General features: G+C 37.6%; 1 protein-coding gene across 3 annotated transcripts; it reads right to left on the bottom strand.

The window, feature by feature from the left end:
- Positions 1-96: 96 nt before the first annotated feature.
- On the bottom strand, positions 97-20,825 carry snphb (syntaphilin b). Of its 3 annotated transcripts, none has more exons than XM_067370611.1 (7): positions 20,689-20,825; positions 13,252-13,289; positions 12,908-13,044; positions 8,569-8,685; positions 7,788-7,895; positions 7,522-7,671; positions 97-5,646 (listed from the first exon to the last, which is right to left on the bottom strand). In XM_067370611.1, exons 3-7 carry the CDS (start codon positions 12,949-12,951, stop codon positions 4,020-4,022), a joined length of 2,046 nt encoding a protein of 681 aa, XP_067226712.1. In that variant the 5' UTR covers positions 12,952-13,044; positions 13,252-13,289; positions 20,689-20,825; the 3' UTR covers positions 97-4,019. The 3 variants fall into 3 exon arrangements, with proteins under 3 accessions (XP_067226712.1, XP_067226713.1, XP_067226715.1); XM_067370612.1 differs by having other exon boundaries at positions 11,434-13,044; XM_067370614.1 differs by lacking the exon at positions 13,252-13,289 and having other exon boundaries at positions 11,434-13,044; positions 20,689-20,801.
- Positions 20,826-27,085: the final 6,260 nt, after the last annotated feature.

Below are 27,085 nucleotides of genomic sequence, written 5' to 3' on the forward strand. Positions count from 1 at the left end.
TTGCTTTTTTTTTCAGATGTTTAGGAACTGAAACAATGGATGGAAAAACTTCAAAAGTAGCAAGAAGGCTTTGTTCACCATGCTGTTTAATATAGATCCTTTTACAGAGCGATGTGGGTCAAGAGCGATGTGCTGCAGTGAAGTCTGTACACACGAATATTACCATTAAAATATTCTACACAAAAATATTAAGACAATATGAAACATTACCAGACTTACAAGACTGGTTCCACTTAGGGTGCTGATACTGTTAGACAATACAGAGCCAAACTGATGTGCCAGATGAAAAATGTAAACGTCATTAGAATTACCATGTAAGAAAAAATCTCTATGACAAAGGTACCTCTGTGAGATTTAATCTTCTAGGCACAGTCATAAAATCCTGCCTAACAGACACAACTATCAGTTTGCCACCAATTTTACATTTCAATATTCACTCTGAAAGAAAAAAGCATGGCTTATGGCGACTTTTGTCTTGTTGGCGGCTAAACCACTTCCAATCTTTCCATTTAGGCAAATAGTTTACAGAATATATGAGGTACTAAAGTCTTCAAACCATATTTGAAGGTGATAAAAAGAAACTAACATTTAAAACCTCTGCATTGCCGGTTTAACCTAAAAACGTGTTATTGGACAGTAATGATTCAAGAAGAGATGCATCTGTTCCAAGATGATTTGTGGTTACAAAACTACATTCTAAACAATACGCTGTGCCATTTGACATTGATATCAAACTTGGATTTGGCAAAAGAAAAAAATGCTATAAAAACTTGGGACATGGAGAAAACCGTCACAATGCTCAGATATGCACTCCTCTAGGGACAGCTTGATAACCTCAGAAGATAGTTTACAAATATTTTATTCGTAAACTAACAAGTATTAATAATATCTGTAGACTTCTTAATGGTGGATCTGAAGCTTCAAAGCAAATAATCTGGGATTATCAGAAATGCAGAAAGAAAAATTAACTGATGCTGCATTAATTTTCACATTAAATAGCACACACTTGCACAGCTCTGCTCTCTGCCAAAAGACTGTTGAATGCTGTTTAAAAGTGTGTGTATATATATATATATATATATATAATAAAATAACTAAATGACAAATATTATTACTCAAATGTACCAGCATATAGGGCCAACATACACATTTCTGCTTGTAATATGGCTTCATAAATTTTCAAGAAACTCTTATCAAGGCCTTATGTGTCAATTCAGCATTTATACAAAGCTTTACATCAGCGTAAAACATTTATCTGGCCAAATAACTAATGCGATAGTTATTTACATACATTTCACTGACAAACAGACAGTAATAGTTTGGAGGAAACCTGTTCTTGGAGTAACGCTTGATTACAAACTTATTTAACCTCATATTCCATTAAGCCAAAAGACAACTATCTGAAAGCCACACATTCATAGTTTCAACAAACATCAAAGTCAATAATAATGATAAAAAAAAGAAAAAGAAAAAAGGAACATATATGCCTTCTTTTCTGAAATCTATTGTAAGGTTCTTTAATAAGTGCTTAGTTGGAATGAGGTGAAAAGTGCAGGGACTAGACTATAAATTATAGACATCTGTACACACTTGCCACCACAAAGCACAAATTAAGATTGTCAAGCGGTTGAAAGAATAAATATCAAGCGCCAGAAAACCTTACAGGGCCACACAAAAATTGCACAACAGAAAGCAGCAAATTATTTAAAAGAGAACTTTGCAAACAGACAACAAATAAAGACTATATCACACTACATATACTGTACACGATATCAGAGGGAGGAGGTAGACTGAAAAGCAGCGGCTATTCATGGTTTATAGGGAAGATAAGACAATATGTGAGATGCAAATAACTACAATTAGTGTTCATCTGGCTGATTATCTTGTACACTTTTTTTTTTCTGGCAAATCAATCCTGCTGTCACATATAAATAAAATATAAATATTAAAGTAACTTTGTAAATCAGTGATGATACTTTGAAATGGTGGTGTTGGTGAAATCTAACCCTGAACCACAAATCCACATGTATGCACTGGCCTTTGGACAGACAAAAACACACAATCAAGTATACTTCAAGTAATTGCTTATAAAGTGAATTATAGTGCAATCGACATGTCAGTAAATGTCACCTGTCACCTAAGTGTCAATCAAATAAATGGTCAACATGAGTATCATAGGGGACATACAGTCATGGCCAAATGTTTGGAAAAAGCTAGAAACAGGTTTAAAATCAGATTTGTTTCGGCACGCTACTTATAACCTTCTACAAGTTGAATACTCCTCTTTTTGTACAATACATTACTAAGTACATTTTGCTTTCTTTGATCTTTTTAGTGGAATTACATTACATAGTACTTCAGAAATAACATATTAGCTACATCAATAGCATATTAGCACAACATGTCTAGCAGGGTGTAATGATAAATGAATTTCAGATGTTTCATTGTGTAATGGAGGACAGCTGGTATGACCTCTGCAGGTAAACCTCACTCCCCTGTGATTTTTTCGCTAGATTTAGCAACTTCCCCGCCCATTTTGAGACTTTTTTCAAAATCCTAGCAACAAATCTAGCAACTTTTTGGACAAACCTTATCTAGATTCCTTGACTCGCCCACTGATCTATATTTATATTAACATAGATCAGTGCACTCGCCAGTATGACGCCATCTAGTGACAGTTTTAGCTACTTTCAACTGAAAGCAATTGGCAACACTGGCCACAAGAGGTGCACTAGTGACTGTTTTCTGGCAAATCAATTCTGCTGTCATATATATGCGAAGTATAAATATTAAAGTAAATTTGTAAATCAGTGATGATTCTTTGAAATGGTGGTGTTGGTGAAATCTGAACCACAAATCCACATGTGGCCTCAATTACACTCTTTAGTGTTGTTTTTAGCGCTCTCGTCTCACATGGTGGCTATCGCCAGTTTGAGTTTGAATTGTATAACCTAGTCTAACAGTGAACATTAAAATTACACATTATTAAAGCTAAGTCTTTTATCCAAAAACATTTGGCTATGACAGTATTTTGATGGTCACACAGTGAAAAAAAATCACACAGTGAATTAAAATCATACAATTCACTTCTGGTGAAAAAGCTCCCGTGACCCTATTAAAGTCATTTAACCCTGATCATTGTCTAAACGCTGGATCCTTCCTACTGTTAATATTACTTAAAATGCGTTACCCTTTTCCTAAATACACAATTTAGCATTCAACCATACAGTGAATTTCTAAACTATCAAACTTTCCCACTTATTTGATATAAAGAATACATTTTCTAAAAGACTCCAGATGGACTAAGTATCATTTTGTGACAGCATTTATCTAGGACACTAGTAGTATATGCAAAGCATATAAATAGCTCAGCAGGCGCTTGCCTGGCTCCTTAAGGGGAAAAGATGTCTGCTCTGAGCCACACAGGCATAAGTAATGGGACAGCTAACTACCGCACTCACGGCTACAACAATGATGGCCATTAGTAACCCAGATACTTTGGCTGCACTGTACATTAACACAACAAAAACACTCACTCAGATAAATCAACACATATACAACACACACACCCTCTGCAGTGACAGTGAGAGGGACGCACAAAAGGACATTTCCTTCCAATCACTTATTGCGTCTCTTCACTCGAAATAAGGGTAATACAATCATATTAAAGGGGATCTTTTAGTGTCACTCACAAAGCTGAGTCAATGTCATTGTGTTAGTCATTCAGAACACATCATCGCCCCTTTACTCAGTGTAGCGGTTGTGGAGAAAGGTGAAAGCTCGCATGAAGTCTTCATGAGCATCTTATTTGTAAGTGTAAATACATGCTAGTGATTCAACTTCCTCATTCTTATCTCCTCTTGAATATAGACCATAGAGAACCACAGCATTAAGGTGCTGTGCTCAGGCACTATGCTTCCACTGGTACCCTCAAGATTTAACCACTCTCTTATTGCACATCTTACAGAAGAACAGTGATATCACTGGCTTCAGGGCTTCCCAAGACAGAAGATAAGGTCTCATATATTCATTCCTCCTGGACCACCTCCTCCTGCGGGGTAATGTCGAAGACCACCTCCTCGGCGCAGGGAATGGAGGGCCACGGTGCAGCAACCCCGCAATAGAGAACCAATATGGTACATAGGCTGACCATCCCGGTGTGGACCCCGACAGAGCCATGCCACTGTGGGCACCACCGGCACGACCACTGCAAGCAAATCCACTAGGAAGTGCCGGCTCCAGTAGTTCTTCACTGGTAAACCACAGCCAGACGACTTGGACTCTGTGTTCGTAGCACTCTCATCAACCTCATCTTCATCATCTGCATCTATATCGATAACATTATCCCCTGCAACCCCAGCCTCTGTAAGTACACTACGAGGCTGAGTGGTCTGTGGAAGGGTGTCCTCTTCTGTCTCAACCAATGGCTGCACAGAGCAAGGGGAGGTGTCAGGGTCTGGCAAAGGGTCTGTTAGAGGTTGAACAGAGTTAGTTACTGGAGATCCAATGGTCTCTGTGGTCAAAGCTGTCGTTGTGATTGGTAAGACTGTGAGGGATGCTGAAACAGTAGTCTCCTTGACAGAAGACTCCATGGGGATCAACGCTAAAGATGCAGGTCCTTTTGTAACTGATACAGTTGGTGCGCAAGGCTCCATTGCTACAACCGTTGCAGACTTAGTGGAAAAATCGTTGACAAAGGAAGTTGTGGCAACTGTTGCAGTAATGGCTGACTCTGTAGTTACCGACTCCAGATCATCTCCCTCATCAGACATCCACGTAGAGGTCGGGCTGCAGGCCTGAGAGCGGAAGGTACGCTCAGCAATAGTGTCCAGATCAGAGTTAAAAGATGTACTGGGGCCGTGGGCAGGGGCTGAAGCCGGGGAATGGTCGGTTTGAATGCCTTGCTCACGGAGGTGGTGCAGGTATAAGTGATGATGCGACAGACATGGATTACTTATGCTAACACTGGTTCCCATTCCGATCCCACTGCAGCGGAGTGGCACAACTCCAGGCTCACTGTTGCACAGCGCCTCATAAGTGGAGGAGTGTGGCAGGCGGGAGTACGCATTGAGCAGCGAAGCAGTCTCTTGAGACAAAAATGCAGCCTCCAGGAGCAGATCTGCCTTGCTGGCTCCTCTTCCGCTGTCTCCGCAGCAAACAAACCCGCTGTCCTGTGTGCCCTCGCCTGACAAACATGGAATGTCACACCCGCTTTCATTACCCCCACGTTCCGGGCCGGTCTGGTCACTCAGCTTGGTGTAGGTAGAGCTGCGGGTAAGCGAGCGAGCTGGGGAGCCTTCGGAAGACTCCACCAGGCCCTCGCTGACCTCCAGCCCTGCCCCCACCACCCCTCCACCTGCCAGGGGTTCTCCTGATTTGGTGGTGCTGATCTGAGCCATCTCCATGCTTTGCAATAAAGACTCCAGCTTGTGGTTCTGGAGGTTTATGTCTTGGAAGCACTTCTGCACCCCTGTGTCAGTGTCTCCCAGACTGGATCGGACAACATCTACAACCTGTTTAAGCTGCTGGATCTCCCTGCGAGCCTCTTTCAGAGCCAGCTGGGCCTCCACACGGTGGCACTCCTCTTCAATCCAGTCTTCTTGCATACGAGACAGCTGAGTACGCAACTCATCAATCTCAGTGTCCCTAAGAGAGTAAAAGAAAAGAGAGTGAGAAAGAAACAGAGAATATCAAAAGAGAAAAGAAAGGGACACATGTACCAGCAGGTGAAAGAAAGACCAAAATTAAATCTGTTGTGTGAATTTTTTTATTCATTTGAAAATACTTTGTCCTATCCCAACTTAATGCAAATTTGCCAACTGTATGTCAGTCACAGATAGATTGCTTTTCTTGAAAACTGCAAACAACAAAGCTCTGTGACAACACTGGTCTGTTAAGCACTTTTTACGTGTATGCGAGGGTCAGCGTACAGTGCGCATGACGCCAATTTCGTCATCAGAAGAGTACGCAGCGCCAGATTTTTATGACCGTGTGTACTTGTATGCACAGGTCGCACATGCAATTTTTTTTGCAGTAATTAGTTATCCACAACGTGGCAACTGTGCCCTGGCGGCGTCGATTCACAAGGTAGTCAAGGAAAAACAGCATAAACAGAACAGACCTGAACGCATGCAAGCTACAGTGACAGTGACATTTTGTAGAAACTGTGAAAAGAGGTTAGAAAGTACCTCATTTGTACAACTCTAGCATGAAAGAATACAAACATGTTTACATGGGATGTAACTCACGGCGAGAGATTGCTCAAAACTGCGCATGCGTCAAATACCTGTGTATGCGTACTAGTCAAATTAAATATCCTTTCCAAGGCTGTGCGTTCCACTGTGTGCGTACACTAGCGTACAAGTAAAAAAAACGAAGTATAACCAGGGCTTTAGAGCAGCCCAGCACAACAACATACTGGCTTAATCACTATGAGTTTGGAGTAGGTTTGTCTGACCAGTGGCAGAAGGGTATTGTGCCTATTTCAAAAGAGTCAGTTTGTCTGGTTAGCATGGTGCAAAAAAGCAATTTTCTCAACTGAACGCCATCGAAGACTATAGATAAAAGACGGTTCACCCCTACTACTAAGGAATGGGAGAAACTGCAATGCACATTATGACGGAATATGTTCCGTCTTCTAAGTAAAACAGCCAATCGCTGATTGATAAAGTCATTGCTTCACTGCAGCTGTCATTAGTAGCTCCGGTTTCCATAGAAACCTGAGATTCACGCTTAGGACTGCACATGCGCACTGGCTCATCTAGCCTGAAAAATAAACTTTTTTTTTATGCTTTTTGAGCCTAAGAAACAACATTTATGTGACAGTTCATGTCAGATTTTGTTGCTAATTTGAAATATGTTATTTATTTGTGAGTTTGCCAAGCAGTTTTTGAGATTTCAGGATTCCACCATTCAAAGAGATAGCGCTTGGTTTTGGATGCCTGAAATAGCAAATATGAAAATATGGTCGCTGAGTCAACAGACTTTCCTTGAAAGCGACTTTGACGCCATTCACTGTTTGCCACTGCGTGTTCTTGTGGTGCCACCAGCCAATCAGCATTGTTGTTGTGAATTTTTCAGTAATTGTAATCGACAGTAATTGTCTTGAGGCCTTTATAGTTCAGGTGATTAACTCATTACACACAGCAGCTTTAAGAATGCATTAACACTTATAGGATCCTTGCTATTACACAAATGGGAGCTGTCATTAAAGCCTGCCATTAAAAGAAACAGTTTAGAAGTAATAAATATTTAGATTAGAAGCCTTGCATTAGAGGGAAATTGCACAGTCTAGATGCTAATATTCAGTGGTTAGCAACTTCAATAGCTAAATCTGTCTGTGTAATTGTGACACGGTCTGGAAACCATCAACCAAGTGCAAATTTGCATAACAATTTCAAATAAAGGAACCACTTTAATTAACTGCTGCTCAAAGTAGCTGCTTAAAAATAAAAGTAATTTCATCATAGACTGATGAGATCATTAATGCACGGGCCCTCATTTGAATAATGCATGCCTCACCTGTCCTGTAGTCTGTCGATGGTCTCTTTAAGCCGTGCTCTCAGGTGTCTGATACACACCTCTTTCTGTTGCAGTGGAGTTAGATATTGCTCAGGTGGAGGGGGCCGGATTCCATGGTTATCATTGCAGGAAGTGTATTTCATGTGATGCCTGATTTGGATGAGAAAATTTGTACATAGAAAAACAATACTATATATAAACAAACTTGAAAAAGATGTTTGAAAATGAGCAATGCATCAATGATCTCTGGGTGAGTCGTGTCTCACCTATGGGTTGGGCTTCCATCACTGCCCTTGCATGATCCTGAATTGCTACTGCTGCTAAGAGAGGCATTTCCATAGGGATCGCGGTTACTGACGGGTGCTGGACTTCGTCTGTGCCACAAAAGAATCACAAATTCAGTGTCACATTCAAAGCCACTCAAGAGGACCAAAGACAAGTTATAACCAGAATGCACAAACACACACGTACATGAACAAACAAAAAGTACAATTCCACAAAACACGAAAACAAACATGCCCACCTATGGTACAAAATGACTAACATGCCTCTAAACATACAGTCAACCCTAGGGAGAAAACACCTTTTATGGATGTAAAAAAGAAAAAGATAACTAGCACACATAAAACTGCAAAAAATAGCACAAATTGCAAAGTAATACAAGCAGGTGTATTATGCGCTGAGGCACAGATCATGATAAATATCAGTCATGAATCAATTATGAGAAAGAATCTTGCAGCTGAATAACAAAGTGACAGCAGCACCATCATGGTGATCTGATGAGAGCAAAGATTTACTTTGCACACCACAACAATGAAATCATCTTTAACTTTGACACACATATGCAATGCAATTCAAGCTTTAACCCCCCACCCCAATAAAATCAAAAACTGGATATTATAGGGACAATGTGCTGTGGTTGAAGAGTTTGAATCCATGCTGACACAATGCCATAACAAAGAACAAAGAAAAGTGAAGAAAAGAAGAGAAAAAAGGAGGAGAGAGAGACAGAATTGATGAAAGAAAGAGGGATGATGGAGCGCTGACCGACAGTGGCGTTCCGGGGACTTTGGTGTCACAAATCCTCTGCTTTGTCTCATAGAGACCATAATGCCTGACTCCATGGGTGTGTAGTCTAGCTCTATAAACCTGCAATAGTCAAAACTGACCCACAAACAAGAAGGAATCATTACACAGGGTAGCACACACCTTAGGTTCACCTTAATAGCTTGAACTGTATTGTAGATATTTAAATGAATGTTTCTGTGGACATTTTCTTGAAATCTGTGCTTATAAATATGGAATGAATTTGGGTAGAAGTAGGGGCGGGGCTACAAAATCATACGGACTGGGTTGTAATCATTATGCTCGATTATTTTTTTTTCATTTTCCAAAAAAATACAGACGAATGTCATTGAATTTCCACATGCAGATGTCATACTCTCATAATAACATTGCAAATCATTTAAATGTACAAAATATTTGGTTAAAGCAACCTCTGGGTAGGCATCGTTATAAAGTCCATTTAAAACATGCCAAATACCGCCAAATACATCCAACTGAAATAAAAACATAAACAACTTTCATCTAAATGTTAATGTCCATGAAACATGAGGTTGCAGATCTGACAGATCATTTAACAGATTGTCTGACTAATTAATTGAATCAGAGGAGGACAGGAAGAAAGATAAAAGGGTTATAATTAATTCTGGTTGTCAGAAACACTAGCAAAGGGTAGGATTAGAGCCGCTTTTCCACACTTAAGAGAATAAAAGACATGCTGGACATATTTTACAAAGGCTTACTAGATTACTTTTGACAGAATTACACTGCTTCCCTTCATCTTTACTGGCATTAAATGTCTCTTTTATGTAAACAAAAAATAACTGTTTTCAGAACCTTCTGAACACGCAGTTTAAAGCTGTCTGCTGACCTCAAGTAGCCTACTAAAATCATACAGCTGAGGCAAAACAGTACACCTGTCAAATTCTGTAGCAATGGAACATGGGGTAGCTTAGAGCATAATGACTCTTTAATCTCCCAGAAACATTCTCTTTTGGGAAAGAGCAGGTTAGCAGCACTGAATGAAAGCAATTTCTTTAGGTGGTGCAGAGTGGTGCGTTCATAGGCATGATGGACAATGTGGAATCTAGTGATAGTCCGATATTAATCAGCTGATATTTGGCCAGTTTCATTTAATTTTTGTGAGTTTTGAGTAAATATCAGTATCAGCATTGCTGAAAAACTCAGTTGACCACCATTTAAAGCTAGAGCTGCAGAAGAGACTTTTAAAATCCCATCAAAGCAACATTAAACAGCAAAATAATTATTCCTTTAATTTTAATCAGCAATAATTATTAAACAAGACCAGGTCATAAATGTCCATATGCATTAGTTAAGTTGGTAAAAGTATATCAAATGCTTGTTTTTGTTTTAGTTAATTGAAATAAAGACTAAATAAAATAAAATATAAATATTAAATGAAAAACTTAGAACCTAAATATAAGTTAAGATAAAATTAAAGGTGCCGTAAAACGCGTTTTCAAAAGATGTAATATAAGTCTAAGGTGTCCCCTGAATGTGTCTGTGAAGTTTCAAGTTGTGTTTATGAATTATACAGACTGCAAGTGTTTAATAATGAAAATAACGACAGTCTTGTCTCCGTGAATACAGTAAGAAACAATGGTAACTTTAACCACATTTAACAGAACATTAGCAACATGCTAACGAAACATTTAGAAAGACAATTTACAAATATCACTAAAAATATCATGAATCATGTTAGTTATTATCGCTCCATCTGCCATTTTTCGTTATTGTTCTTGCTTGCTTACCTAGTCTGATGATTCAGCTGTGCACAGATCCAGACGTTAATACTGGCTGCCCTTGTGTAATGCCTTGAACATGAGCTGGCATATGCAAATATTGGGCACGTACATATTAATGATCCAGACTGTTACGTAACAGTCTGTGTTATGTTGAGATTCGTCTGTTCTCTGGAGGTCTTTTAAACAAATGAGATTTATATAAGAAGGAGGAAACAATGGAGTTTGAGACTCACTGTATGTCATTTCCATGTACTGAACTCTTGTTATTCAACTATGCCAAGATAAATAAAATTTTCCATTCTACGGCGCCTTTAATATAAAAATAAGGTGAAAAATTAATAAATATTTATCAATATTTTAATAGCATAACTAATGCTCAAATAACACTGGTCCAAACATAATTTTAAAATAAACAGACCAAACATACCAGCACATCAAGCTACCTTAACTACTGTCCACCAGGACCACCACTGGTGGGCTGTAAGTGGTTTGCTGAACTACCTAACCATGAAAGCAAGCCAAGGTCATGGTTAAGGTGAGAGCAAAGCAGAGAAAATAAAAGTAAAAGTGAAACAGCCGAGACAAACAAAGCGTGCTTGAGGAGAGAGAGAGTAAGAGGGAGAAAAAGAGGACTCTGCTATCATTACTGATAGCAAGGAAAGGAAGGGTTGGGTAGGTAGGACAGACCAGGTACATCCATCATGTTTCCAGTGATATGGACTTATTTGAGGGAAAGTCGGGTGATGCGGTGTAGTGAATATGTGCACTGCATTGCCACACACTCATTAATCACTGTGAAAATTTCACATTTGTTGTAGGTCTCGCAGATTATCAGTTCAGTCAGCGCCAAAATGGCTTCTCATGGGACAGATTCCCACTGATTCATTTGCACTTCCTCTGAGCCTCTGTCACAGACCAGAGAGTTCAGCGTAAGCTGTATCAGAACTGCCCTCTCAGATCATCAACATCAGCATCAGTGAAATCAGGTAATAAACTGGTGTTAAATTGGTGTGTGAATGTCCAGTGCAGCAGTGTTGTCTACTACAGTCATGCCCTACAGTAGGGTACTGAATCAGAGTCTCACACTGGAGATGCAGTGGGAGACGACAGCATTTGTTGCAAGCGGTGCTTAGGCTGTAGGGCCTTCAGCAGGTTGAATCTGAGGAAAGAGATGACACAGAGGCACAGAGCTGGGCTCTACTGCATTGTTACCAGGAATACTCACTGCTATATTGGTACATACTTTACAGTGACAAAATTATCTGTATTCTGTATTTGTGGGTGTGGCTAACTTTTCCATTTATCCATCGTTGATTAATTCATACAATTGTCATTTATAGTTTTGAAGTAATTTAGTGATTCTATGCCAGACTTTTTACAAAAGAAAGAACGGTCTTATTTCTGTGGTGCTACAGTATATGGACCGTACTACCAGTCAAAACTTTTATGAAAGAAATTAATAATTTTATTTAATAAGGTTGCATTAGACTAATCAAAAGCAGCACAACTGTTTTAAACACTGATAAAAAATAAGAAATGTTAATTGAGCAGCAAATCAGCATATTAGAAGGATTTCTGAAGGATCATGTGACACTGAATACTGGAGTAATGATGCTGAAAATTCAGCTTTGTCATTACGGGAATAAATTACATTTTAAAATATGCAACCCTGGACCACAAAAGGTATATTTGTAGCAATACAAATACAATACATTATATGGGTCAAAAAGATCGATTTTTCTTTTATGCCAAAAATCATTAGTATATTAGGTAAAGATCATGTTTCATGAAGATATTTTGTAAATTTCCTACCGTAAATATATCAAAAATGTATTTTTGTGAGTGAATATGCATTACTAAGGACTTAATTTGGACAACTTTAAAGGCGATTTTTTTCAATATTTAGATTTTTTTGCACCCTCAGATTCCAGATTTTCAAATATCACGGGCAAATATTGTCCTATCCTAACAAACCATACATCAAAGGAAAGCTGGATTATTCAGGTTTCAGATGATGTATAAATCTTAATTTCCAGAAATTGACCCTTATGACTTTTATGGTTTTGTGGTCCAGGGTCAAATGTATTAAAATCGAAAACAGTTGTAATAATATTTCACAATATTACTGTATCTTTGATCAAATAAATGCAGCCTTGCATAAGAGACTGCCTTTAAAAACATTTAAAATCTTATTTAGAATAGTGTACATTTGTGTTTATGTGTTTAATATCTTTGTACATTAATGTGAATTGACCCATCAGGCAGTTTTAACACTCTGGTAGTTGTACAGTGAAAATATCTTGACAGCAGAGAGAGAAATTGAAAGAGCTATACATCTGATGTATTAATGACAGCAGCAGAAGAGAGAGAGAGAGAGAGGATTACTGAAGCACTTAAAGCTCAAATGGTCATTAAACTGCAGCAGAGACAAATGTGATTAAGAGAGTTAAACAGCAGCTTCATGGGTTAGATATTACAGCAAAGCACCAACACAGCTGCAAGTTTGAAAGAATGCTGGTTAGAAAAAAGATTCATGACAGACAAAAGATGTGCCTTACTTGCGTGATCCAGAGCCAGATCTTTTATTTGAAGGCGAAGACATGGAGTCAGCAGTCTTCTCCTTTCTTTCTTCTTCTTCAGCTGGATCTGTCTTCCTCCCTGTCAACACAGCATGAAAAGCTCAGCTGCAGCCAGCCTGAATAAAATACAAGAACACAGACAATGTAGTCAGTTTAACTAGAGGAAATGATTCTCTATTCTCTGTATTAACCCTCGTTCCATTTACATAACAGCAGTATTACAAGAAGGTTCAGTCAATAAGAAAATATTTCAAGTTTTATGTTGCCAGACTGTTAAAGAAACAGTTCACCCAAAAATAAAAATTCTGTTATCATTTACTCACCCTCCATGTTGATCCAAAACTGTTTGACTTTCTTTGGTCTGTAGAAAATAAAAAAAAAATATTTTAAATTTTGAGGAAAAAAAAAATCCTTTTGTGATCCACAGAGGAAAGAATTTCATAAACATTTAGGTGAACTGTCCCTTTAAGATGTCCACTGAATGTTTGCACATATTCTCATTGTTATCACTTATCAAGTGAGGTAGATCATGCCATCAAAGTCAAAAGGAAACATAACAATCTTCCCATTTCATTTAATCTATCGGACCTTTTACACTCAGCAGACCTGACAGCAGCATTGCTTGCGGAGCTGTAATATATTTAACATTGTGCTGACACAGACTTGCTCTGACTCTGCGCTGGTGCTAAGCCAGACAACAGACATAATAGAACTTTAACTTTCACATTCAGACTACTCAGTGATATCAAGATCTGCCTGAAGCTCTAAAAATGTTTTCATTCCTGATGCAGATAGCATTTTTAATTTAAGAGACACAGACAAACAAGGGGATGAGAAAAAAGGTTCAATGGGGTTCAATATAGAACCCTAAAGTTATTGACTCAATTTTAAAGCCAAAAAGATTAAATTATTGTATAATACTTTCATGTTTAACAGTTGTTTAACCTGTTTAACAACTAAATCCATAAAATGATCCCATGATGGGAACCCCTTTAAGGTTCAATACATGAAGCACCTGATATAACCCTTTAAGGAGACCTATTATGCCCTTTTTCAAAGGCTTGATTTTGTTTTTTGGGGTCTGCTCATACTTGAATGTTCAAAAACCACATTATTTAATATTTTGCAGCACCTCTCTTCCCAGTCTGTCAGAAACGCTCTGTTTCGTTCCGGTCTCTATGAAGCTCCTCCTTCCGAAAAGCAGCAATGTGATTTGTCGGCTGGACCAGTGTGTTGTGATTGGTAAACCGCTTCAAGCGTGTTTCGGAAATGTCATGCCCCTGATCAGAACCATGAGTTTTAACACACTACTACACTGTAAAACAAATTCCGTAGTTTTTACAAAATAATTTTGGCAGCTGTGGTTGCCAGAATAATTTTGTAAAAAATACAGAAAAACTGTAAACACATTTATAGAACAATACTGTAAATTTCACAGTATAAAAAACTGTAATTTAAGAAAATTTGAATGTAAACCAATTCAACAATGCACACTACTACTAAAATCTGTTTTGTACCTTTAACATACTGACAACCACCATAATTATGTAGGAGAAAAGAGAAAGAGAAAGCCACATAAAGAATGAATTCATCACAAGTAGTTTTCCATGAGCTGAAATATATACTAATATAAAGAAGGTGCAAAGAGTCATTCACGCAAACGCAAAACACCATCATGGTAACCCACAACACTTACATAATGCAATGAACATTCATTAAACAACAGAAGATGTAACATAAAACCCAAATGTACATAACTGATAACAAAAACTATTAAGAAACATGATTATTTAAACAAAATACTTTCAAATGTGGAGTGTCACACAGGGAATTGTGGGAATATCAGTTTACAGATTTTGACTGTAAATTATACATTGATTTTGTATTTTTTACTTATAAAAATTGTAAAATTTACAGCATTTTACTGTAAAAATTGTCTATAAATGTCTGGTTAGTGCTTTTACAGTTTTTCCATGTATGTAATACGGTAACTTACTGTTAACTTATTTACTATTTTTTTCCGTAGCGTTTTTACAATATTTTACCGTTAAATCACATAAATGTTTTACAGTGTAATACAACCAAAGACTTTATAGAAAGACGGAGCACTCGTATTATTATTAATGGGAAAAAGTGCATTGCACAGTATGGTGGAATAAGTCCCGCCTTCTAAATAAGAGCCAATCACTGATTGGTAAAGTCATCGCGTCACTGCAGTTGCCATTAGAAGCTCCGGTTCCTATAGAAACAGTCAGACGCTTTTAGGACTGCGCATGCGCATTAGCTTGATCCAGCCTGAAAAAAGTCATGATTTGAGTGTTTAGAAACAAAATTTATGAGACAGTTGTTGTCAGATTTCACTTGTGATTTCAAATATGAAATTTTATCTAAAGCTTTGCAAACAGAATTTGATGTTTCCCCATTCAAAGTAGGATAGGAGCAGCACTTGCTCGAGAGGTGTTTCAAAGATGGCCGCCGAGTGAAATGACTTGACTTAAAGGGACTTTGATACAACTCAATCAGCCCTTGCCTCGTTTTTTTTAGCATATGTCTTGAGCGGGAATTATTTAAATGAGGAATACTGTGGCATGTACATTCCTAGAAGAAAACTTTACAATCGAGGAGTTTCAGGGAGTTCAAAAACAGTGCTTACTTATGTAGATAATAACCTCTTTGGACTGAACTTTGTGCTTTGTCACGTTAATACAGACCTTTTTCATGCTCAACAACAATGCACATAAAGAAGGCTGGACATGTAAAAAGTAAAATGGTGCCCCTTTAAGGTTCTGTCTAGAACCTTTGCTTGTAAAAAAAGCAGTTATTGCTGCTACAGTGTGCATCCTGAGACATATGGTGAAGAGAAGAGGGATTAATGATCTAAATAATTCAAAAGCAATTGGCACAGCTCAGTATTAGCAGCGACACACACAGCAATGCTCAGCATAATAAGCAACACAATCCTTCACCATGATGACATGACCTTTTAAACACTTGGGGTTGGTTGGGTGACAAAATTGAACAAAACAGACAGAGACCTAGCACATTTTGCTGTAAAATGTGCAACCGCTGAGTCAGTATCGGGACAGTGTGGTCTCCCTCTGACGCAGTGTGAGTCATAATGTAGAGCGCAGCTGCTAAATCTATCCTATCAGCTTGAACTTTGCACCGATGCAGAAGACTAGATTCTCAGTCTCTCTCACAGTTTATGCCATCTGCATAATTAACTCTCATACACAACTGCAAACATAAATGTCATAGGTGAGTATTAGCGTAGCTTATGCAGATTGTAGCAGCTAATACATGAATCCTAGGTAATTACTTTTTTTGACTATTCTATGTGAGAAAACAAAAGGAATAATGTTTAAGGAAAAAAACACATGATGTGAGACCACACACAGAAATCCAAAACTAAAAATGAGCAAATATTGAACAATTTTCATTTGGCCGAATAAAGATATATAACCAAAAAGTTACATTTTGATGTTGAAATCTGCTGCGTCATGCTTCTGCTACAGTGGTGTCATCAGCACTGGACGACCTCTGTCTGCTGTCGAATGAGATGTGCAGAAAGCTGCAGAATAGCTATTATTATGACCCCGCACTTCTTTTCTCTCTCACAGGCCACATTCAAGCCATATACAGTATCACTGCAGAAATAGTGTTTACTGCTCATAAATTTCCAAAAACAAAATATCACAAACTGGTGGCTTGCTTCTCTCAAACATATTATCTCTTGAATATAAAGCATATATGATAATGAAATGTTTGGGAATGTAAACTGTTCATCCAAAAATTAAAATTCTGTCATTAATTACTCACCCTCATGTCATCCCAAACCCGTAAGACTTTCGTTTATCTTCGGAAAACAAATTAAGATATTATTTATGAAGTCTGTATCATTCTGGTCTCCAACAGACACAATAACCACTTTCAAGGCCCAGAAAGGGAGTAAAGACATTGTTAAAATAGTCCATGAGACTACAATGGTCATGTGACAAGAATGCTTTCTGTGCACAAAAACAAACAAAAATAACTTCTTTATTCAAGAATTTTTTCAGTATTTGCAGACGCTGTTCACATGAGCACCACGACACATGAGTGTGATGCTGACACAGGAGCAGGCCAATAATGAGCCGGCGTTCTGACATAGAAGTTGGTAAAAGTATATCAAATGCTTGTTTTTGTTTTAGTTAATTGAAATAAAGACTAAATAAAATAAAATATAAATATTAAATGAAAAACTTAGAACCTAAATATAAGTTAAGATAAAATTAAAGGTGCCGTAAAACACGTTTTCAAAAGATGTAATATAAGTCTAACGTGTCCCCTGAATATGTCTGTGAAGTTTCAGCTCAAAATACCCCATAGATTTTTTTAAATTAATTTTTTAACTGCCTATTTTGGGGCATCATTAACTATGTGCCGATTCAGGCTGCGGCCCCTTTAAATCTCTCGCTCCCTGCCCCCCGAGCTCTCGACTATAAGTGCAGTTATACAGTGCATAAACAAAGTTCACACAGCTAATATAACCCTCAAATGGATCTTTACAAGATGTTCGTCATGCATGCATCGATTCCTGAGAGTATAGTATTTATTTGGATGTTTACATTTGATTCTGAATGAGTTTGATAGTGCTCCATGGCTAAAGCTAACATTACACACTGTTGGAGAGATTTATAAAGAATGAAGTTGTGTTTATGAATACAGACTGCAAGTGTTTAAAAATGAAAATAGCGACAGCTCGTCTCCATGAATACAGTAATAAACGATGGTAACTTTAACCACATTTAACAGTACATTAGCAACATGCTAACGAAACATTTAGAAAGACAATTTACAAATATCACTAAAAATATCATGATATCATGGATCATGTCAGTTATTATTGCTCCATCTGCCATTTTTCGCTATTGTTCTTGCTTGCTTACCTAGACTGATGATTCAGCTGTGCACATCCAGAAGTTAATACTGGCTGCCCTTGTGTAATGCCTTGAACATGGGCTGGCATATGGAAATATTGGGGGTGAACATCTTAATGATCCCGACTGTTACGTAACAGTCTGTGTTGAGATTCACCTGTTTTTCAGAGGTTTTTTAAACAAATGAGATTTATATAAGAAGGAGGAAACAATGGAGTTTGAAACTTTGTATGTCTTTTCCATGTACTGAACTCTTGTTATTCAACTATGCCTAGATAAATTCAATTTTTGATTCTAGGGCACCTTTAAGGTGGAACCACTGTAATCACATGGACAATTTTAACGATGTCTTTACTACCTTTCTGGGCCTTGAAAGTGGTAATTGTGTTGCAGTCTATCGGAGGCCAGAAAGCTCATCAAAAATATCTTAATTTGTGTTCCAAAGATGAACGAAAGTCTTACAGGTGTGGAACAACATGAGGGTGAGTAAATAATGACAGAATTTTCATTTTTGGGTGAACTAAGCCTTTTTAACTCTTTTTAATACGTGCCTAAGACTTTTGCACAGTACTGTATATATATATATATATATATATATATAGATATATATATATATATATATATATATATATATAATGTATATATATATATAATGTATAGATATATATATTATGTATATATATATATATATAATGTATATATATATATATATATATATATATATATATATATATATATATATATATATATATATATATATATATATATATATATATTGTTACAGAAGAAAGAAAATGCTGTTGTTTGGAATGAAACAACAGATTAACAAATGCTTACAGACATGGGCGTTAATTTCATCTAACAGTTGGCGGGAGGGGACAATAAACAAAATTTCTCAAGAGCAATTAATAAATAATACAGCCAAAATTGTACTTGTCATATAATTATTAAATTATCTTTCATCCTCCACATAGTATTTTAGGTTTCGTCTGGGAGAGAGGACGTCTCTTACTCAGATATTCAACTGCAGCAAGCCCACTGATCTGACACTCATATTGAGCAAAACCAACCACAACGATAGATCTACAATATTAGCCTAATATCCGTTCACACATAGGCTTTTCGCTGTGTTCGTTGTAGTGGGTGACTTACTATCCAACAAGCTACAGTATTAAACACCACAACCATTGAAGAACTTTGTTCTCTCCCACCAGACTTGTCTGTATGTGAAGTAAAGGGGCAAAGCAGGCATTTACAATACTTATATCATTTTTAATTATATTTTTAGGGGGGGACAACCCTCACATTGGGTAGGTCCTGACTCCCCTGAAAATGAGTAGGGCGCTGCCTATCTTATGTTTTCCTAAATCCAATGGGAGCTAGACTAAGACGGATTGGGAAGCGATCAGAACCAAGTGATTATGAAGTCTCATGGGTCCTGTAGAGCAGTGAATCTCCATCAGTGGATTGAATGGAGCTGAAAGCATCCATTGTGGATGGATGAATGCAGCTGGGTATTAAATAAAGAATGTGTGCTCTGAAGTGAATGAACAACATGGCACAAACATGTACTCTTCCAGTAGTTGCAATCAATACAATCTTGATTAAATAAATGCTTTGTTTATAATGAGGACGTTTAAGCTCTGAAACTTGCAGGATGTTTTAATGGTACAAGGATCTCGCTTTAAAAGGTTTTTCATCTAATATTTTATTCCAGCTTTATTTTAGTTAGTTAAATATTAATATTTGCATCATATTTTTAAGTAAAATGTTAAATATATACATTTCTAATGGTTTTATCTAATGATAACAACACTGGGAAGAGTACACATTGACAGATAATTAAGCTTATTAAGTATCACACTTGTATTCGCCAGAGTGAAATATTATTGAGTGTTCTCTTTGTAGCTGAAGCACATTTGGCTGAAACCACACAGTGTGATAAGGAAATGCTTTGGAAGATTGGCTTGAATGCTGAGAGTATGTAGAGCAGTCACCATGGAGACAGCCATTCAGCTACATTCTAGAATGTGAGCTCCACAAGTGGTGTGATCGGCTTTCCTTGCTTGTGTGTATGCTGTGAGACAGACAGACGGGATTGTGACATTACACAACCGCAAGGCAAGCAGGCTCAATGGCAAGTTTATGAGCAACAAACACTATACATACTGTGCAAAGAAGAAGCCAGGTGATAATCACTGTGATACCAGAGAGATTAACAGTGATGCACCTTGAGACATACCGTACTGCTTTAATATGTTCTAAATTATGTTAACTTGCTTGAATATGATAAAGACTACAGATGATGATCTTTCTAGATCCTCACAAATATACTTTTAAGCACACTTTCTCTGCAATTTGGCAAGCCCTCACAAGGATGCAAGGTCATACTGCACCCTAGGCCGTACAAACTACACTGTCCGTCACGACTCACAGCGCACGAGAGGTGCTGAAACCAAATCAGAAATTAAAGCAATTACCAGAGCTATGAAACGACAAATTTCAAGTTATGAAACACAGTCCTAGATTAAAATAGTATGAAAGCACAATACAGGCAAAAAGAAAACAAACGCAAGATGCACACGCATGCTCGCTGCAGGGAAACATCTGCTGTGCGCGCGCACATCTCAACACCGAAAACCAAGATGTGTGCGAAACACACGGTGCAAATAAAAACCATTTAGCGTGCTAATGTAAGATATTGTTTTGCTCGGTACATCCAGACCGTGTACCTGGCGCATCACAGTCCTTGGTGTGTCCTACACACGGGAAATACGCAAGGAGTCCTTCGCTACAAAGATTTGAATGACAAACTACAATACAAAAACGTTTCACATTTACCTAGTAGCAGCCTTCCGGCGAGAATCAGCTTGCCTTCATGTAAACAGCAGTGTTTTGTCGTGTTTACCCGTGCTCGTCCCCGTCAAGGACTCCGCCACAGCGGTGCTCCGCTGCTCGGGAGGGCGAGTGGACGGGGCGGGTGCTGCTGATAATGAGAGAGATTCTGGCGCGTGAGGTTTGTTTGAGAGCCTCGTGAGGGAGGACGAGCGTTGATATTAAAGCAGATGCGTAATATTACGAAGGTCTACTTAAAGGGGACCACACCACTTAAAGTTGTGAGGAGGACATGCAGTGTTTTCCTGTTTCCTCTTAATTTATTCCGAGGGTGGGGTTTTAAAATATATTTTCTACCGAAAAGTGCTCAAGCAGTCTGATACACTACTGAAATAGGACTATGTAGGCTATTAAATACCCCCCCAAACACATATTTTGGGCTGTATACACATTTTAATAGTAAAATAAAAGTAGTTTACAACCTGCAGATAAGTTTATTGCACTTCACTGCAGAAAAAAATCTCTGAAACTGCAAAAACCCATTAAATATAAAATAAATTATTGAGACAAGTTAAATTGATGGAAACAAATATGTTAAACAGAACGATTCAAGGTAAGCCCTAAAAACAACCACCCAATCTAAAAAATAACAAGCACAGGTTTTCTAGTCATTACACTCCCATGGGACTCTAGTTTGCTTCATGTCCGCCTAATAAGATATCATATATCTGAAAGTCTTCGGGCATTTGATAAACAGGAGAAACTGATATTCCACAAGAGAGTCGCCCTTTCAGCACCACGGACAGTGCTCTTCACTCTCTCTCCTCATTGATTGACGTCACCACACCTCAGGCTGAGCCTCCTATGGAGGACCAAACCTGCAAAAACAATAAATAAATAATAAATACGTAAATAAATGTAAGAAGAAATGTAAAAAAAAATAAAAATAAAATAAATAAATAAATATACAGTAAAATATCAAAAAACCACTAGGCTAGTGTTATATATTTTGTCCAGCTGATTACAAACAATATATCTAATGTTTTCAACTACTTGTAAATCATGAGAAAATTCCCATTCTAAACAGTGACACGGGGCAGTGCAGTCGCCTGTCAATGACGTCAGTTACCTTTGTTTCCGCCTTTACTGACGTAGAAACCACACGACAACAGTGCCGTGGACAAATGCGGAAGTAGTGTCTAGTGTCCAGCAAACCACTAGCTTGCTTCAAGCAGTTCCTTATTTACTTCTTACACGTTTTATGGTGGATTGTGTTACTCATTTATGGAACATAATTACTGTTTACCATCTGCCGCTGGTTCTGTCGACAAGGACAACTCCCGTAAACTCATGACCGGAAAAGCGGAAGCGGCGCCGGCGACTGTGTCATAATAAAAGTCCCGCTGCTCGTGAGGCGTGTTGATCAATCGCTCCAGCTCCTCGTTCGGCTCCCGCAACACTCGGTCCTGCTCTGCTTCGCACTACAGTAATGTTAATAATCGCATCCACGAACATGAGTTCTTCCAGACTCCAATCCCTATTCTTTTGCACCGTCCATTGAGATGGTGACCACATGTCCCAAGTTTCCGCTCTAAAACTTGGCGTCATCAAACTACGCCTTTGTTTTGAATAGGCTTCTAGCGGAAAAAAAATATCACAAATTGTACCTTTAATGTAAAAAAAAAAAAAGTATTTATACTTTTGTTTCCTTATTTATGTATAATTGTATTTTGTTCCACGTTTATTTATTCATGCATTTATTTCCACATGTATTTATTTCTACTTTTATTTATTTCTACATTTGTCTGTATGCTAATGAGGAGGGCGTGTCTTACCTCAGCCATCAGCAATCGAGCTCAGAGTGGCAGGGCTGAAGCTTTGAGGCCACAATGACTTCTTGTGGTGTGACTGAACAAAACGCAAGACGTGCCGTTGCATGAAGTCGCACAGGGAATGAATGACTTAGAGATGGACAATATATCCAAAATCTTACATTACTGTTTATGTCATTTAATATCACCCTCACTGTATTCCGGACATGGCTGAAAAACATTGCCCGATCGGGATTTCCAAAATGTCTTGGCACACATGAACAGAATCAGCTTCCTTCAACAAATATTTATATTTTTCATATATATTCATATATTACATTTTTAATGTAACTGCCAAAAACAATGTTGACAGCAACAGACACAAACTTTTCTATTAAGAGGTGTTATTTCAACCAATAAGTTGATTTCCAGGGGCATTTTATTCATTTTTTAATTTGGTCAAATTAATAATTAAAGTGGCAATTAATGATCACAGCAAGTAATAGACAAGAAATGTACGCTTGCAGATAATACTTCTTTAGTCATTTGACAATCCTACAACTACTGTGGTGAAACCACCCTTATTAGAATGTGCTACCACCTTAATTAATGAGGTCAAATTAATAATTAAAATGGCAATTAAAGGTGCTAAAGAGGATGTTTTGTTTTATACATTTTTGTAATATTACTTGAAACTGTCTTTACTAACTGATAAAAGACTATTTATTAGGTGCACTGAAAGTAATAATATTAATATACATCATCTGTGCACGAGGTAGGGCCTTAAAAACATCAGCCAATTGTTTACGCGATCATCGCGTAAACGATTGGCCCTCTGGCTTGTCAATCACTGCCGTGACGTTCCTTGTGAGAGACAAGCGCGGCTGCGCGCTCCAGTAACTTTCCACACTCCACAGGCGCCGCATGCGATGTTTTTGTCAGGAGACAGGAGTAACAACTGCAGATTATGAGTTACCTGCGGTGAGTCCGACATAATGAATCCACTAACACGACACAGCGAATGCCGGTGGTAAACACACGTGTTTCGAGTTTTGGGAGGCGTTCCTTTGAAATGAAATTTTTCATTTAAAAAACTCAGTAACAGTCTTTGGATTCTCAGTCGACGAAAAAATCCTCTCTATCACCTTTAATGATTACAGCAAGTCAGGACCTCGGTGTACAGTCTAGTGCCCGCATCGTTGCACTCTGACTTTAGGAGCAATCTAAGCCTGGGAGAGAGCACCCCCTACTGGCCTCACGAAAGCATCTTCCAATAACAATCAAGTTTTTTCAAAATAGGTCTCCCTTCCAAGCCATGGCATGGCTCAAGCCTACTTAGCTTTGGTAGGAAGCCAGGCTTTGGCCATGGGATGGTACAGACACACTGCTTCACTATGCTTTGATAAAACGGATCTAATGCAGTGCAGCGCATCCTGAGTGCCTCTTAAAATCCCTCAGAATGAGCTACCACCTGTATTGCATTACAGTATAGTCACACTTTAGCAAAGCTCTCCCCCGTATTCTGCTATTCTAACTGTGATTATTTCTGCTGTTGGTGTAAGCAGCATTGGATGGTAATAGACAAGAAATGCACTGGCCCTTTACGGGCCCACTTAGGGCTTCCAGCGCAGGGCCCCTGAGAATTTGCTCTTTGGCAAAACATTGGCCCCTCAGCACTGGCCCTGCACAGGCAGCCTTCACTTAACTTCCAGGAAGCCTTAGTGCTCTTTTATTGAAAATAATAAAGTTTGAAGTCACCGTTATGGAGGTAAGCACTTGCTTTAGTTGGGCTCCTGACCCTTGACTTCTTAACTTTAACGCTTCTTTGGCTGCTGTAATTGTGTGATTCTGAAGCACCCTTGTTATAGCTAAAGGTACAAGGAAAAAAAACTGATTTGATTCAGTGTCTGGATTCACTGATCTCTAAGGACATTATTTACGTTTAGTGATTTTGCATTATAGGAGCTCTAAAATGAATGAATTTTTGTCTTGATGTAATATTTTGAACGTTAATTCATTATGCAGAAATTACTCAGGCTCTTGTCGAAACACACAGACATATCAGATTTAACATATTAACCTCAACAATGGTGACAATTAACAAACATATTCAGATCAACTCCAAACATCACAAGACAAGCTACTAAATTCACACACACTAAAGCTTTTTGTTGATTGTCACCATTGTTGAGGTTCATACGCTGAATCTTGATGTCTGTGTGAGTCTAAATAATTTCTGCATAATGACTTTAAAACATTCAAAATATTAGAGCAGGACAAACTTCACTAAGTGGTTTCCAAGGGCTACTATAATGTTAAGTTGTTAAGCAATGTCTTCAGAGAGCAATGAATCAGGCCACTACATGAAGATTGAGTCATCTGATTAGTGTTTTTTTCTCACAACTTCTACTATAATGAAAGTGCTTCAGAATCACACAGTTACAGCAGCCAAAAAAACATGAAAATGAAACGTCAAGGGTCAGGAGTCCAAATAAAGCAAGTGCTTACCTCCATAACGGTGACTTCAAAAGAGCACTAAAGCTTCCTGGAGCTTAAGTGAGGGCTGCCCGTGCAGGGCCAGAGCTAAGGGGCCAACGTTTTGCCAATGAGCAAATTCTCAGGGGCCCTGCTAAGTGAAACCACACTTATCAGAATGTGCTACCACCTTAATTAAAGAGGTCAAATTAATAATTAAAGTGGCAATTAAGGATCACAGCAAGTCAGGACCTTGGTCTTAAAGATGATTCTTACAGTCTAGTGTCCACATCGCTGCAGTCTGACTTTAGGAGCCATACAGGCCTGGGAGAGAGCACCCCCTGCTGGCCTCACTATGCATCTTCCAATACCAATCAAGTCTTTTCAAAATAGGTCTCCCATCCAAGCCATGGCCTGTTATATGAAGTAGAACATTTAATCAAATCACTAAGATCGGTTTCTCGGACAGGGTTTAAATTAAGACAGGATAGGCCTTAATCTAGTATAGTTAATCGTGGCTTAAAAAATGGCTTTCTGAAACACAGATTAAGTAGAGATGACTAAAACTAAACTAAAATACTTAAAATAAACTAGATTAATTTAAAACCAAGAGTTTGCCTGTAAAACATGGAATGAACCAAAATCTTAAAATTGCATGGAACTGAGAAGCAAATCCAAGGAAAACAATTAATGAATATATATATATATTATATATATATATATATATATATATATAATAACCATATGATTATTAATGCTTTTGTTTTGTCTTCACATAACAACAAACTAAACTTAAGTATTTACACATGTGATAATCAGTGTTGGCAGTCTATAAATGATACTGGTTTGATCCAAAGCATTATCACAGTGATTGCTTCATTATATAAAAAAAAAAAAAAAAAATCTTGTTAGCAAGTCTTCATCCCAAGCACAAGCTCTACACTTCACCACAATGGTAATCTCCAAAAAACACTAACATATCAAAAACTTTTACATAATAGAACATTAAACAGTAATAAGTCTCTACATATTCTCATCTTTCTAAAAAATGCATAAAATAACACTTTTTCAACATTTACTCTCCCAATTCAGCCTGGTGCAAAGCATGATGGGAAGTGAAAGTCCTGTTTGATTGGGTTACTTGACTGAAACGTTATTTCAAAATGAAAACATCAAGGGAGTTCTAGTAACCATTTCAAGTCAATTTAACATAAAGCAATCACATTTGAACCAAAAACAATGGTGTTAAATAAAAAAAAAAATGTTTAAATAAAGTGAACAACATCAAAAACAAACAAACAAACAAACAAAACATTAAAACAATATATATATATATATATATATATATATATATATATATATATATATATATAGGCCTATATATATACAGGCCTATATATATATACACACACACACAGTGTATATCAATATTGATATATATATATATATCCAAGTAATACATGTGTCTTCTTTGAAATACAACATTAATCTGAAGTTAAACCTGCCTCCTCCTGGTAGGTTTAATTTAAACCTCAGTTTAGTCCTGGAGTAGCTCTAGTCTTTCTCCAGGAAATCAGCTAATTAAACTCTGGACTAGACTAAGTCTAGGACTATTTTAAACCATGACAGAGAAAGCAGATTTCTGTTATTCTAGTTTATTTATTTATTTGTAACCCCATTAGCTTCCACAAGTGGTCGCTGATCTTCCTGGGGTCCATTTTACAAAATCAAAACATATTATATACAATCACATCACACTTTTTACAATATGTTATCAAAAGAATAAACACAATTCAATTACACTTAACTTTCATTACAGATTATACATTTTTTCACAATCTTTTTAAAATAATATCTGTTGCTTATTTGTCTTATACACATTGACAGTTGATTCCAAGCTACCGAGGATCTAAATAGTACAGTTCTCCTCATACAATTTGACTGTGCAAAAGGAACAACTAAATCACCAGAGCTGACCTGCCGAGTAATATGTTGGTGGCAATACCTACTGTGCACCAATTTATCCACAAAAAATCTGGGATTGTTTTTATAGATGGCATTATGCTTGTAGCACAGAAGACTTATCTTTAATTTATCCAGTACCTTCAGCCACACTA

This window comes from Chanodichthys erythropterus, chromosome 20 (assembly GCF_024489055.1).
Source record: "Chanodichthys erythropterus isolate Z2021 chromosome 20, ASM2448905v1, whole genome shotgun sequence".
NCBI lineage: Eukaryota > Metazoa > Chordata > Actinopteri > Cypriniformes > Xenocyprididae > Chanodichthys > Chanodichthys erythropterus.